The 13,979-nt window shown below is 36.6% G+C and overlaps 1 protein-coding gene across 1 annotated transcript; it reads left to right on the top strand.

The window, feature by feature from the left end:
• Positions 1-1,638: 1,638 nt before the first annotated feature.
• Positions 1,639-5,886, top strand: LOC120145994 (protein MALE DISCOVERER 2-like). Its single transcript, XM_039159672.1, has 13 exons — positions 1,639-2,152; positions 2,286-2,418; positions 2,629-2,700; positions 2,815-2,958; positions 3,044-3,187; positions 3,626-3,763; positions 3,828-3,880; positions 3,956-4,387; positions 4,495-4,685; positions 4,806-4,938; positions 5,029-5,186; positions 5,281-5,472; positions 5,549-5,886. Exons 1-13 carry the CDS (start codon positions 2,008-2,010, stop codon positions 5,807-5,809), a joined length of 2,196 nt encoding a protein of 731 aa, XP_039015603.1. The 5' UTR covers positions 1,639-2,007; the 3' UTR covers positions 5,810-5,886.
• Positions 5,887-13,979: the final 8,093 nt, after the last annotated feature.

Here is a 13,979-nt window from a genome sequence, read left to right as displayed (position 1 = left end):
ACGGAGATACCCGTTTCCCCGCGGTTTTCCCCGATTACCTGATGGGGATCCCCATTTAAATTCCCGCGATTTTTTAAACGGAGACCAGTACGAGTTTTTTAAACAGAAACGGAGACAGTAGACCAATACCCGGCCCGTTGCCATCTCTACTATTACACACAGAAACAAAGTGAAACAAAGAGAGTTTCAATCTTATTTTATTTTCTCCTCAACATCGTTAGAAATAAAAGAGAGAAGCACGAACGCAATTTGTTGGCCCGGTCAATCGGTAATATTTATTCATAAAAAAAATTAGAGAAACACGCGTCCGAAAACAACGGAGGTGGGGCCCACCACTACCGTTATTCGTTTTTTCCTTTGAATATGTTTTGTGGGGGCCACGGTTGACAGTTGTCTTCTCCGTGATCCTTCCCGCCAACACTAATTATGAACAAATTAATTAATTATACACCTAAAAAATAGCAAATTTTAATTATAATCCTAAAAAAAGAAGTGGAAAAAATAGGGGGAAAAAAGTAAAACAGAACGCAGCTTGTAGGGTAGCTGGTGGGCCCCTCAAGCTCCAGCTAATGATAAAAAAAATTAAAAATTAAAAAGAACTGGAAAATTTCTCAAGAAAAATAAAAAATAAAAAATACAAACCTCTATCGATGAGAAACAGAGCAATGATGGTCGAAGAGAAGGAATTGCTGCTCTGAGCTCATCGTGTAAAAAAGGGCAGTAATAGAAAAAAAAAATCTGGGAATTGTTTATTTTATTTTATTTTAGTTTCTGTTGTTTAAATTCCAAAATTTTTCCATATTTTTTTTCTTTGCTGCCTTTTTTTTCAAGTTCATCTTCTATCAGAAACCTCTTTCTTCACCATTACCGTCCATTACCGCATCTATCAACGCCGTACTTTCATTGTTCTTTTCATTTTTCTGACGGAATCTTAACAATTGCAACAATAGCTTCAAACCAGGTACGAATTTTGATCTTTCTGCACCTTTTATGGTAAGTCCATCTCCTCCTTCATTGTTTTGTGTTGTTTTCGAATGGGAAATTATAGATTTTTGTTTTGGGTGTTCTAAGAGTTCGTATTCAATCGTATATCTACTTCGCATTTCTGCTTTACCATCGGTATATTGCAGTGTTTTTTCTGATTAGATTAAGCTAATGTGTATTATGTGCATCGTGGATGGATATTATACTACATTGCAATTCTAGAAGGTGACATCAACATTGTAATATTTATTTCAATTTTATTAAGCTACTGCAGAACCAATGAATTATGAGAATGGTCAGGGATGAACAGACAGCGAGCGGGCAGTCGCTCTTAAAATTTTTAAATTATCATCTATTTTAGATATTTTCTTTATATTTTTTATTGATAATCTATTTTCGACTCCCCTATAAAATTAAGTTCGTCATTCTTGAGAATGGTGGATTATTATGATACTAATTTCAATTCTTCATGCATGTGGAGGGAAAGGTCCTTCACCTGTAAAAGCTAGCGTTAGAGTGTGTGTTCCATAAGTCATTTTGTAGACCTTTATTCCTTTTATTGGATTGCTTGCTATCAAAGTCATTCTCATGTTCTTTGATTTTTCTTTTTCTTTTTTTGGTTTTTCAGCTTCTCTGGAGATTGTAAGAAGAGAAGTTGAGCTTTCCAAACGTTGATAAATTAACATGAATATGTTAAGAGTGTTGTAAGATCAAATTAAAAACTGAAAAAATGAGGGATCCGGATGCGATGATCGTCATCGAAGGCGGTGAATTTACATTTGTTTGTAATATAAAATTGTAATAGCATAAAAAAACAAAGATAAAAAGATTGCTTTTGTGTCAAGTTTTCTAGTCAACCAAAAGGAACGTAGAGATTCTTTTTGTTTCCTCTTTTGGTGTTTGTGTTAGTGTGGGGTGTCATTTTTGTTTCTTTTTGTGGAGTGAGTTTTTAGAAGAGTTTGGTGTTTTGTATTAAGGGGAAAAAAACCTGGCGATTTTGTATATCGTTGTGGCTGTTGGCAGATGTCTTTGCAACCTCGGCCATTGCAGCGTTTGGCTTATAAAGAAATGATGAATAGATGGAAACGAATTGGATTCATTGTGATAACCTTTTTGTTCTTGATTCAATGCTTCATGACTGAAGGGTCTTTGGCCGTTGATTCTGATGGTAATTCCTTCGGGTATTTCTGTTTGATTATTTTTCCTTTTGGTTTGTTTACCTTTTCTGTTCCATTAAATTTCTTGTCTTCCTCTTTTTCTCTCTTGTTTTACATTGATTTTAATTGGATTTGGAGATGAAGGTTTGGCTTTGTTGGAATTTCGAGCCAGAATCGATTCTGATCCTTATGGTGCGTTTGCAAACTGGAATTCCAATGACAGCACCCCATGCTTCTGGTGGGGGATTCATTGTGTCGATGGTAAAGTACAAATGCTGTAAGTCCCTCTTAAATATATAAGAAATATGCATAATCTCTTAAAGAAGAATCGTCGATATGTTCCTCGTTGGATAGCTAATTCGAGTTTAGCATGTGAATGGCCTAACAGAGAGTATGGTGCATAATTAAAGAGTTTTTAGTTTAGAAGCTGTGTATGGTGTAAACTTTGAATGCATGAATCTTCTAAGGTCATTTTTTGTTGTTCTAGGGATCTGGCTGCTCTTTCTTTGGAAGGAACATTGGCACCTGAGCTGGGGAAATTAAGCCACTTAAGATCACTGTAATGCTTCACAATCTTTGCTGTGGATTTTTCGTGTTTTATCTCAAGTTGTCTATCTACTTCAACTTCGGGTCTCTTGTAATCTTGTACCCTCTTATCCAACACATATTCCAGTGTTCTCTACAAAAACCGTTTCTCCGGTGCCATTCCAAAGGAGTTCGGAGAGCTTACGAAGCTGGAGCTATTAGATTTGAGGGAAAATGATTTGGGTGGAACAATTCCAGCTGAAATAGGAAAAATGTTATCTCTTAAACGCTTGTAAGTGTCGTGTTTAGTATATTTTATGCAATGAATTATGCTTTTTGCTCGTTGTTAGCTTTAACTAAAACACCTTACACCTTAGGTTACTTTGTGACAACAAGTTGGAGGGTAGCATCCCTTCAGGTCTTGAGAGGCTTAACTTGCTCTCTGAACTGCAGTTTGATGAAAACCTTACATCGATGTCAGCTACCGGAATTGGTTGTGTAAATAGGAAGTTTGGACTATGGTAAGAACCATATTCATTGCTGTAGAATTCGATATTTGAACTTTGTTGTTAAGAGAAGATTATATGTTTCTCAAAGCAGATTCATTTTTTAGGTTCATCATCCTAAAATTTCATTTATATGCCTATATCTTTGGTTTGTATTGGGAACTAATCTGTTAGTTCTAGTGCTCATGTCGATTCCAGGCTTTGTGGAATCACACATTCTAGACCTCATTCTACAGTTGGAGTTGATATTTCTATGAAGCAATTTGAATTAGTACATTTTGTTAGGATATTGAACTCAATTCTGCAAAACTTCTCCATATTTTGCACTGATATGTAGCATGTTGGAGATTAAGAGCTTCAGTTTATGGAGTGGTTTTAAATAATTAATTAAACCTATTAATAAGTCCAAGCCTTCTTCTATCTTCCTGATTACTTGATTGCCTAAGTTGACAGCCTATGGCAAAGCAGTTTGAAACAACTGAGCAGAGTGGGTTCGTTGCTCATGCCGATCAGAGGAGCTCTCATACATTACCTCAATGCTTCTCCATTAGCACAGTATGAACTTGTATATCTTTTTAATTTCTTCTCCATGTTGTTGTTTACGTTATTTGTGTTCTCAAGTTCTCTTTGTTCACATGAATTACCTTCTTACAAGGCAAAAGGACTCGCTGGCCGAACATCAAGACGATTGCTGCCAGAATGTGCCTGGTGAGTATAACAATTACCAAATTGAAAAATCGAGTATGGCTTCAGGAAAAGAATGACGGTTTTTCTCTTAAGTAGGTTTGTCTGATCAACAAATGGGTCATAACATACAAGATGTCCCTTCTGCACGTCGTAGGCTGCTTGAGCAGTCAAAGAACCTCCCAGCTCTACCTTCTGCTAGCATGTCGTCCAACAATCAGATCATTTCTCTGCCAACTAACCGAAGTAGTGGGAGTTTCCCCGCGGTGCCAAAGGAAAAAAATAAACATCGACCTTCACCAGTTGAACTGCTTCCTCCTGAGACTGATACAACGGGTGTAGAAGCAGATGCTGAACAACCTTCAGGGTCTGGTTCCAGTAGTTCATGGAAATTTCTCATTATCATTCCCTGTGTGGTCATCTTTCTTGTGTTTCTGGTGTTTCTGTTCATGTATCATAAACGAGCTGCAAAAACGATCGGTCCCTGGAAAACCGGATTAAGTGGACAGCTTCAGAAAGCTTTTGTTACAGGTAATTTCAAATATATATTGTTCATGTTGCACATTTTAATTTACTTAGCATGAGATGTTTCGATCTTAGATAATGTCTAGACCGATTAAAATATATTGGACACGCAGGAGTGCCTAAGCTAAACCGAGCGGAACTCGAAACAGCTTGCGAGGATTTTAGCAATATAATTGACACAATTGGAGGTTGCAGAGTTTACAAAGGGACACTTTCCAGTGGGGTTGAGATCGCTGTTGCAGCTACTAGCACTTCTTCTTTAAAAGATTGGTCCAAAAACTCAGAGAAAGCCTATAGGAGAAAGGTTTGTTGTTTCTAAATTCACAAAACCTAAACATTACTACTTTTTAGCCATAAATGAAACCAATTTTTATACTTTAGAATCTCCTGGTTGTTAACTTTTTCATATTGGAACTTACCGTAGATCGATAAATTGTCGAGAATTAACCATAAGAACTACGTCAACCTCATTGGCTACTGTGAGGAGGATGAACCTTTCAACAGGATGATGGTGTTTGAATATGCTCCAAATGGAACCCTTTTCGAGCATCTGCATGGTAATATTGCCAATTACATATATTTTGTAACAAATATTTTACTTGATATTGATTCTTCAAGAGCTTAAAATATTTATTCATTGTTTACAGTTAAAGAAATGGAACATCTTGATTGGAATGCAAGGATGAGGATCATCATGGGGGTGGCTTATTGTCTTCAATATATGCACCATGATTTAAATCCACCCTTAGCGCATCCAAACTTAAGTTCATCTTCTATCTATCTAGCGGACGATTATGCTGCAAAGGTACACCGATTTTGGTTTAAATCCTGTTTCCATTTTGTTCTTGTCGATAACTCATATACAAGACTCATTATCATTCCTCTTTTAACTTCCGCAGCTAGGGGAAATTGGTTGTTTGTCGCCTGCACTGAAGTCTGAGACCTTAGGTGGTGCTGAATCACAACATTCATCTGAATTGCCACCTTTTGTTGATTTAGAAGCGAATGTCTATAGCTTCGGAGTATTGTTACTCGAAACCATTTCCGGGAAGCTTCCGTACTCCGAAGGACAAGGACCGATCGAGAAATGGGTATGTTTTGGTATGATCTGATAACTTCATATACTGTAATCTCATCCCTAATATCAAAATCAATGAAACTCCGCAGGCAGATGAATACCTGATGGATAAATCAAAGATGAGCTCGATGATTGATCCAACGCTTGAATCGTTCAAAACTGAAGAACTTGAGAAAATCTGTGAGGTTATCAAAGAATGCATCATAGCAGATCCAAGGCAAAGACCAACCATGAAAGAAATAATTTCAAAATTGGGAGAAGTGATTCATATTGGCCGAGAACAAGCTACGCCTAGACTCTCGCCATTGTGGTGGGCTGAACTTGAGATTTTATCAATGGAAGCTACCTGATTTTCTCTAAGATATCTTTGCAAGTCAAATTCACATATTACTTTGTATCAAAAATGGAAGAATATAGCTTTTGGTCACATTGTCTTCGTACGTATAAATATATATGTAAATCATATTCCTATCATCTCTCTGTAGACCCCATTCATTCTTAGCACTTTATTGTAATAAAAAGTGTGTTACTTGCTAATGGGGAGTGTGTAACAAATTGTAATAGATGTATGTATTTTGTGATTATTTAAGTTTTTTTAAAAGAAAATAAACAAAATACTTGCTATTCTTCTTCTTAAATGCAATACAATCAGGGGTTGAGATTTTTGTAGAAATATTATCGGAATAAATATTAATTGCAAATAGTCATCCAGTTCCTTGTATAGTACCAGATTAAATGAGAGGATTAATTCTTTAAAAAGAGTTATTTTATTCAAAAAATTAAAATCACAACCTCTTGGGATTACAGTGAAGACCATTAAAATTAAGATATCTGATACTCCATTTAACGTTTTCATTACGAAATTTCTCAACAGGTCGTGTTATTTTGTAGGCCTTTCATTCGTACGGGAATTCAAGTTGGAAACTGATTGCGTGTTATTTTAATTCACGATCAATCTTCAAGTAAAAATTTGCTACTGTTCTCTAACAAAATTGAGCCATTCGATCCTTGAGATTATAAGATAAGCCATCATTTTCTTTTCTGTTATCCTACTATCGCGGCCATCTTTCAGTTGGGTCCCGACATTGGGCTTCGACTTGAAAAAATAGATTAAAGTCGCCACCGACCATTTTAAAAACATTTAGGTAGGTCGGACATCATCTTATCTGATCTATATTTTACCAGAAATATGTCGGGTTCGGGAGTCGGTTACAGTCAATGAAGAATTAACACCCTTGTACTGCTCTTTCGGTACTAATTAATTTATCGGTTGTCTTAATCGCGAAAATTAAATTTAAAAATTCAACTCGAATTACTTACATTTGATTGGTTGTATTCCCTTAAAAAATCAAGATAAATATTAAATGATGAAATATATAAATATAAAAAAGAATAAAATCAAATAAAAATAAATAAATAAATAAATAAAGATAAATAAAATTATAAACATTTAAAAAAACCTAGGGTCCCTAGGCCCTCATGTCGCCGCCTCTCTCGCAACAAATTTGGTCTTCCACTTGGCTCCACTGGAATCCATGTTGCAAATGAAGGGTTTGTCTTCATCTTCTAATCCAACAATTACAGGTTGGCAGAAGTATGTACCAAATCTTTTCTAGAAAAGAATAGCAGAAACATGGTTAGCAAAAATCTCAGATTTCATGTCCCTCTCTTCTCTCTCTCGCTGCAATGCTTTGCACAGACACACACGTTTCATCACTTATCGTGTTACAGTTAAACTGATTCATGCTTCGCTGATCTTCAAGCACGGGAAATCGACTTAGAGCAACCCCATCGAAGACACCAGGCATCATATCCGAGCAGTATTGGTCCTTAATGAGTTTCTGACGTTTGGAGCAGGAATAGGAACTCAAATTTTCGTATGTGAATGAAATTAAAGGGTCATAAGGGACAATGTAAGAATCAAGAAGAGCATGATTAGAAAACTCAAATGCATCCAAGTTACATTTAATATCATCTTCTGTTTTAACAAGCTGAGAATCGGCCTCGGCTTATGCTGTTTTGCATGATAGATCGGCTCCGATGTAGCATTAGTTTGCCAGTTGAAACATGAACTCAAAACCATGACTTACGTACTACGCAGCTTCGGGAAGGAGGAGTCCATAAGTTGAAGGATTCCAAGTTGAGTTTGCAAATACTTGACATATTTGAAGGCAGACTGAAGCATTTCAGCAGTATTCATCTTACTCCCACCGGGCACAAGCTTCCCGAGCTCTTCCCTCTTCACTTTTTCGTTTGTGCCTATCATCCCATTTTCAGAATCGAAGGTCCCTATGCTCTTACCAACTTTGTAAAGTCGGATCCTTCACGACTATCGCATCTTCAAATGATTTCCGGGTATGATTCTGGCAAAGAATCTCACTCTCTCTGTTTACCAACTTCTGTTCTCGGATTTCAGCCCAACAAAGAAGCTCAACTTTGAACCGAGTCGAAAGATGGAGCTGGTTGGAGATAAGTTTATGATGAGTATTTGTTAACAGAACCAGGGGTTTTGTATGATTACTTCGATTATGACAGCCATGCACTAATACTTGTCGATGAAATAAGGTTACGAGAAGAGAGTAAATTGGAACAGGGTTATCCTTTTTCCCACCAGTGGCTCCAAGTTGATTTGATATTTAAGCCCCTGAGAGAGCGTGAGACCAACGCCAATAAAATGTGGGAATGAAATTGCCATTTGATGCTGGGAACTGGAAAGTGGAAACCATGGAAGGAAGAGAAAGAAGGCCAAGGGAAAGAACCCCACGCCTAGTGTCCCACCTTTCAATTTCTAGTGGCCCCCTTTAAAAAGCGAAAGAAAATGGAATTTGTTTTAGTTAGTGGCGGTAGTGGCACGATGGAAGGGGAAATCAATTGTTTGTTGGGTAGTGTTTGAGTGGGTTGAACATGGGGCCTACAAAAAATAAATAATAATAATAATAATAATAATAATAATAGTAATAAATAAATAAATAATATAATATAATATAATATTTTTGTAAACCCTGATAAAAACGGGTGTCTACAGCTACCCCTCTTTGCACATTTTTGTGTTAACAAGAATAGGGCAAAGATAAAAAAAAGACAACAAGTTTTTGTCCAGTTCTCTTTGGTTGGAGACTTGATAGTGTTTGTTGTGACACTAAGTCGATCCATTGGGCATGATATCCTTCTTCGTGAAGTTGAAATCGTGGACCTCCTGAGCATGATATCCCTAGTTATGAAGTTGAGTTGAGCTCAAAGTATTGGGAAGTAGCTCCTGGATTGTCTTCTAGCTCAAAATACTTCGTCGTGAAGCCTGGAACTTGACCTGAAGACTTCGGTGTTGTTGTGGTAGATGACCCTTCGTCGTGAAGTTGGGTCAATCTTTTGGGTATGATATCCTTCGTCGTGAAGTTAAAATCATAGATGGCTCATTCGTTGTGAAGTTGAGCCTTGAATTGGATATAATTCGTCATGAAGTTGAAATCCAATCTTGAGTAAGTTGCTTGTGGGCACGATATCCTTCGTCGTGAAGTTGAAATCGTGGATGGCTCATTCATTGTGAAGTTGAGCCTTGAATTGGATATCATTCGTTGTGAAGTTGAAATCCAATCTAGAGGTGGATGCAGCTTGTGGGCACGATATCATTCGTCGTGAAGTTGAAACCATGGATGGCCCATTCGTTGTGAAGTTGAGCCTTGACTTGAATATCCTTCGTCGTGAAGTTGAAATCCAAGCTTGTATTGTTTCGAGTCCAATATCCTTCGCCGTGAAGTTAAAATTGGCTCTGAATGAAACTGGGAAGCCCCTTTGCCATGAAGTTGAGCTTTGAATTGGATATCCTTCGTCGTGAAGTTGAAATCCAATCTAGAGTTGGCACGATATCCTTCATCGTGAAGTTGAAATTGTGGATGGCCCCTTCGTTGTGAAGTTGAGCCTTGACTAGAATATCCTTCGTCGTGAAGTTCAAATCCAAGCTTGTATTGTTTCGAGTCCAATATCTTTCGCCGTGAAGTTGAAATTGGCTCTGAATGAAACTGGGAAACCCCTTCACCGTGAAGTTGAGCTTTGAATTGGATATCCTTCATCGTGAAGTTGAAATCCAATCTAGAGTTAGCATGATATCCTTCGTCGTGAAGTTGAAATCCAAGTATTGTATGTTGCTTTGAGTTGGATATCCTTTGTTGTGAAGTTGAAATCCAATCTCGAATAAATTATGTCGGATCGAGTTCAATATCCTTCGCTGTTAAGTTGAAATTGACTCTGAACGAGACTCAGAAAGTTATTTTGTTGTCAGACAGTTTCCCCTTCGCTATGAGGTCAAGCAACCACCATCAACTTTTGAATGTGCTTTTGAATCGAGTATCTTTCATCTTGAAGTTGAAACTTGACTCAAAAAGCTGTAAAAAAATTATGTTTACTAAAAATGATAAATGTGATGCTCTTAAGTATGTCTAAGATGCATGCAACATGAATTAATTTTGTTTTATCCCTTAGATGGAGCCTCATTTTTGCCTGTTGGTCTTGTCCTTGGAATCGACCATGCCCCATTTTCTTCTCAGGTTATTTGTAATGTCACAAGTTCTATCTGATCTCTTGGACTGATTGTCTTGTGAAATGCTCGAAATTTGGCATTGTTCGTTCTTTCTTCAATAGAGGAAAAATGAGCCTTAGCACCTTTCAGGACCTTTCATATTTGAGATTGTCCTGTTTGAAAATGTTTTTCCTTTCTCTTATTCTGGAGGGAAAAAAAGGATATGAAAATAGAAGAATTCTATAAAACATTGTCCCTTAATTCAGGCTCGCAATCAAATCGAATCAAATTATAAACACGAGTTCAAAGAATATCAAAGGAATCAATACCTCTTTTAATGCTTTAAGAGTTATAGCTCTTTGAAAAACATTCAAATGGATGAGTTGGCTTTAGGTTGGCCTCCTATTTTCTAAGGTTTCAGCCATAAAAAATGTCCTTTTTTTGTCATTGCGACATGCCTTTTTCTTGACTTGGCATTTTAATTGGATGCGGATAAAATGATGCAACTAGCATAATCAATCACTAGACCTTTTATTTCAGTCCTCTGAAATCTTCCATTTGTTCAAGCTTTGTAGGCTCTTCTAACAAAGGCAGTGCAGAAATATCGGTCTAAAAATGAAATTACTGAGTGCTCGTGTGAAATTGACTATAACAGGTGTTCCTTAACTCCCTTATCATTACCGAAAATTTCTTGCTTAGATAAATTTGATTTAATTTGTTGTTAGATGGCTAGCCGAATCCATAAAGTTGGGGCGTTTAACCAATTGCTTTAGAGGGACATCTTAATATTATAATTATTTTTATCAGGTTAACTTAAGGGTTCATCTCATCATAAAGTCTTCGGCTTGACAATAGTAGTGGAGCAAACACCGAATTGCCAAGTGTCTGAACAATGTCATGGTTTGAACGTAATCTATTCATAAAGCCAAGGCTTTCGAGTTTCCTCTATAACCAATTGCCTTAGTGGAATAACTCAGCTTTTACGGAGTTAATTTCTTAAGATTGTCAAGAAGAAACCTCTATAGTTTAGGTGTTTGTTGAAAGTCAAAACGTTCATTTTTAGAGTTCAATTTCTAAGCAACTGACCTAAACTAGATTCACCTACTCGGCTATTCCATCTGTAAAGATCATGATCATCATTGAACATCCTCAATAAAAGTATAGTAATGTCATACACAAGAGATGCCCCATGTTGTTCGCTCCTATGCATACTTAATACCAAGCCTCTTGTTTGTTACCTTATGAAAGGATAAGGCTATGTCGGTTCTTGTAAGAAAAAGGGTATAGTGTTCGAATGTGTCTTTTTGGGAAAAAGGTTATTATCACGTCACAATATCAAAGATCTATAACTCATATCGTTTACAGAGTTTTTGATTAAGTTGATATTCAAATAATTTCAAGTTGTAAATTTGGTTTAACGTTCAACATAAATTCATTTAAATATCCTTAAAAAGAAAGTTCAAGAGCAAGTTACAAAAATAAATATGAGAAAGTAAAAAACAAAGTTCAAACAGGATGCTGCAAAATGGAATGAAATGATCTTCTTCCTTATTTGGATGTCCCCGAGTTAGATTAGGGACTTAATCTGCACTTGCTCCCCATTTCTCAATTGTTTCACTTGTCATGGCTTCTTTTGAAATACCCTCAGACACACGAATTTCTGCTTCGGAAGTGTCCTTACTTTCATCCATTTTATGAGATATCTCTTGTTAGTTAATGTAATGAGGAAAAACAATAATGCGAAATATTCAAGAATGCATGATGCATGAAATGTTCAAGGCATTGATCAAAAAATGTGTCTGTTATTTTAAATAATCTTTTATTGGGGACAAAAGTGTTATTTCTTAAGAGAAAAAAAAACCACTATGTCTTCTAGACTCCGAACAACTTCTCACAGGTTGACTAGTTTTCTGCCTTCGTCTGTTACCGGTTGAATACCCTATCGAACATCTCCAACTTCTCTGGATAAACCGTACAGGTGACGAGTTGCTTTTAGTACTTGTCTCAAGAAATCTCGAATGGTTGCATCTATAGTTTTTACTCTCTGCTGAGTCATGTTCCCTAACGAAAACGCCATTAGAGCCCCCCATCGAATACTGGCCTATTTCTTGAATTCGTCAACAGTGGTCTTCAGTTTCAGTCATCTAGTTCTTGTTTTCTTTGAATAGACTCTCCATGTCATCAACCTTTTTTCTTGTCTGCCCCTGCAACCTTTGCCAGCTCAAAAAGTTGACTTTTGTTGTGCTTGGTGTAAACCCGATCCATTCTGAGTCTTTTCTAACCATAGCCAAACTTCTAAGCTTTTCACCTCTTGTATTATAAACCCTTTGTCTATTAATGCAAGTTATTTATATTTAACGAACACATTTTTTGTGGATCAACACCTCTTTTGAATGAATGGTGAAAAAGATGAAAATAAAATCAAAGAGAACAAAAATGAAAAGAGTTAGTGAGGTAAAGATAATAATCAAAAGAATGATGAAAATAAAAAGTCCTACCCCACATGATATCTACCTCACATGCTTATTATTCCTACTCGGACATGATCTCTATCATGCATGTTAATTTTGAACAAGTCATAACTGCATAAATTTCTAGTTCACATGCTTTGAACAGAAAATAAAGCAGGAAATAATCTCAAAATAGCCTAGGGTCTGAAATGAAGTTTTGGGGTGGGCTCTAACTCCTTGTAGTCTCCCGGTTTAGGTTTTATAGAAAGGTACTTGGGTTCTCCTTGCTGGTGCCCCCTTGGGCTTGCCAGACCCTTAGTTCGAAGCCCATTACAAGCTTATGTGGACTAAGTTAAACAAAGAGAGGAAACATTCCCTTATGCCCGCACGGTGAATAAATTCACATGAAGACATAAGGTATATGAATCCCGAAGGTTACTTGCTAGGCCCGCACGGAGAATAAATTCTCACGAAGACGTCGCTTTTACCCCCACTTGAAAAGGGTTTGGATCTCGGGAATAAAGCCTAAGGTGAAAATTTTGAAAATCTGAAATCATTGAAAAAAAAACGTCAGTGCAACTATTTATTTGAAAAATAATCAAAGATAAATAATTAGAATCAAATAAATTAATTAAAATTTAAACTTGTAATTTTCGCTAAAAAAAACAACCAGAAATTAATTTCGACCTAACTCACTTGTCCCTAGCAGATTCGCCAAGATGTCACGACCGTCTTTCGGTTGTGCCTCGAAATTGGGCTTCAACTTGAAAAAATAGGTTAGAGTTGCCACCGACCATTTTAAAAACATTTAGGTAGGTCGGACACCATTTTACATGATCTGCGTTTTACCATAAATATGTCGGGTTTGGGAGTCTATTACAGTCAAGGAAGGATTAGCACTCTTGTAGTGCCCTTTCGGTACTAATTAATTTTTCGGTTGTCTTAATCATGAAAATTTAAATTTAAAATTTAAATTTAAAAATTCAACTCTAATTGCTTACCTTTGATTGGTTGGATTCCCTTAAAAAATCAAGATAAATATTAAATGATGAAATATATAAATATAAAAAAAGAATAAAATCAAATAAAAATAAATAAATAAATAAGTAAAGATAAATAAAATTAAGAACATTTAAAACAAAACCTAGGGTCCCTAGGCCCTCATGTCGCCACCTCTCTAGCAACAAATTTGGTCTTCCACTTGGCTCCACTGGAATCCATGTTGCAAATGAAGGGTTTGTCTTCATCTTCTAATCCAACAATTACAGGTTGGCAGAAGTATGTACCAAATCTTTTCTAGTAAAGAATAGCAGAAACATGGTTAGCAAAAATCTCAGATTTCATGTCCCTCTCTTCTCTCTCTCGTTGCAATGCTTTGCACAGACACACACGTTTCATCACTTATCGTGTTACAGTTAAACTGATTCATGCTTCGCTGATATTCAAGCACGGGAAATCGACTTAGAGAAACCCCATCGAAGACACCAGGCATCATATCTGAGCAGTATTGGTCCTTAATGAGTTTCTGGCGTTTGGAGCAGGAATATGAACTCAAAT

The sequence above is a fragment of the Hibiscus syriacus genome, unplaced genomic scaffold, assembly GCF_006381635.1.
Source record: "Hibiscus syriacus cultivar Baekdansim isolate YM2019G1 unplaced genomic scaffold, ASM638163v2 tig00110895_pilon, whole genome shotgun sequence".
Lineage (NCBI taxonomy): Eukaryota > Viridiplantae > Streptophyta > Magnoliopsida > Malvales > Malvaceae > Hibiscus > Hibiscus syriacus.
This window is presented reverse-complemented; position numbering and strand designations above follow the sequence as displayed.

What these genes read in the sequence shown, in the direction of transcription:
- LOC120145994 (XM_039159672.1), top strand. Translation starts at nt 2,008, where the DNA reads ATGTCTTTGCAACCTCGGCCATTGCAGCGTTTGGCTTATAAAGAAATG. An exon ending in GATGGTAAAGTACAAATGCT is followed by an intron (nt 2,419 to 2,628) that starts GTAAGTCCCTCT and finishes TTGTTGTTCTAG; the next exon opens with GGATCTGGCTGCTCTTTCTT. An exon ending in TCAGAAAGCTTTTGTTACAG is followed by an intron (nt 4,388 to 4,494) that starts GTAATTTCAAAT and finishes TTGGACACGCAG; the next exon opens with GAGTGCCTAAGCTAAACCGA.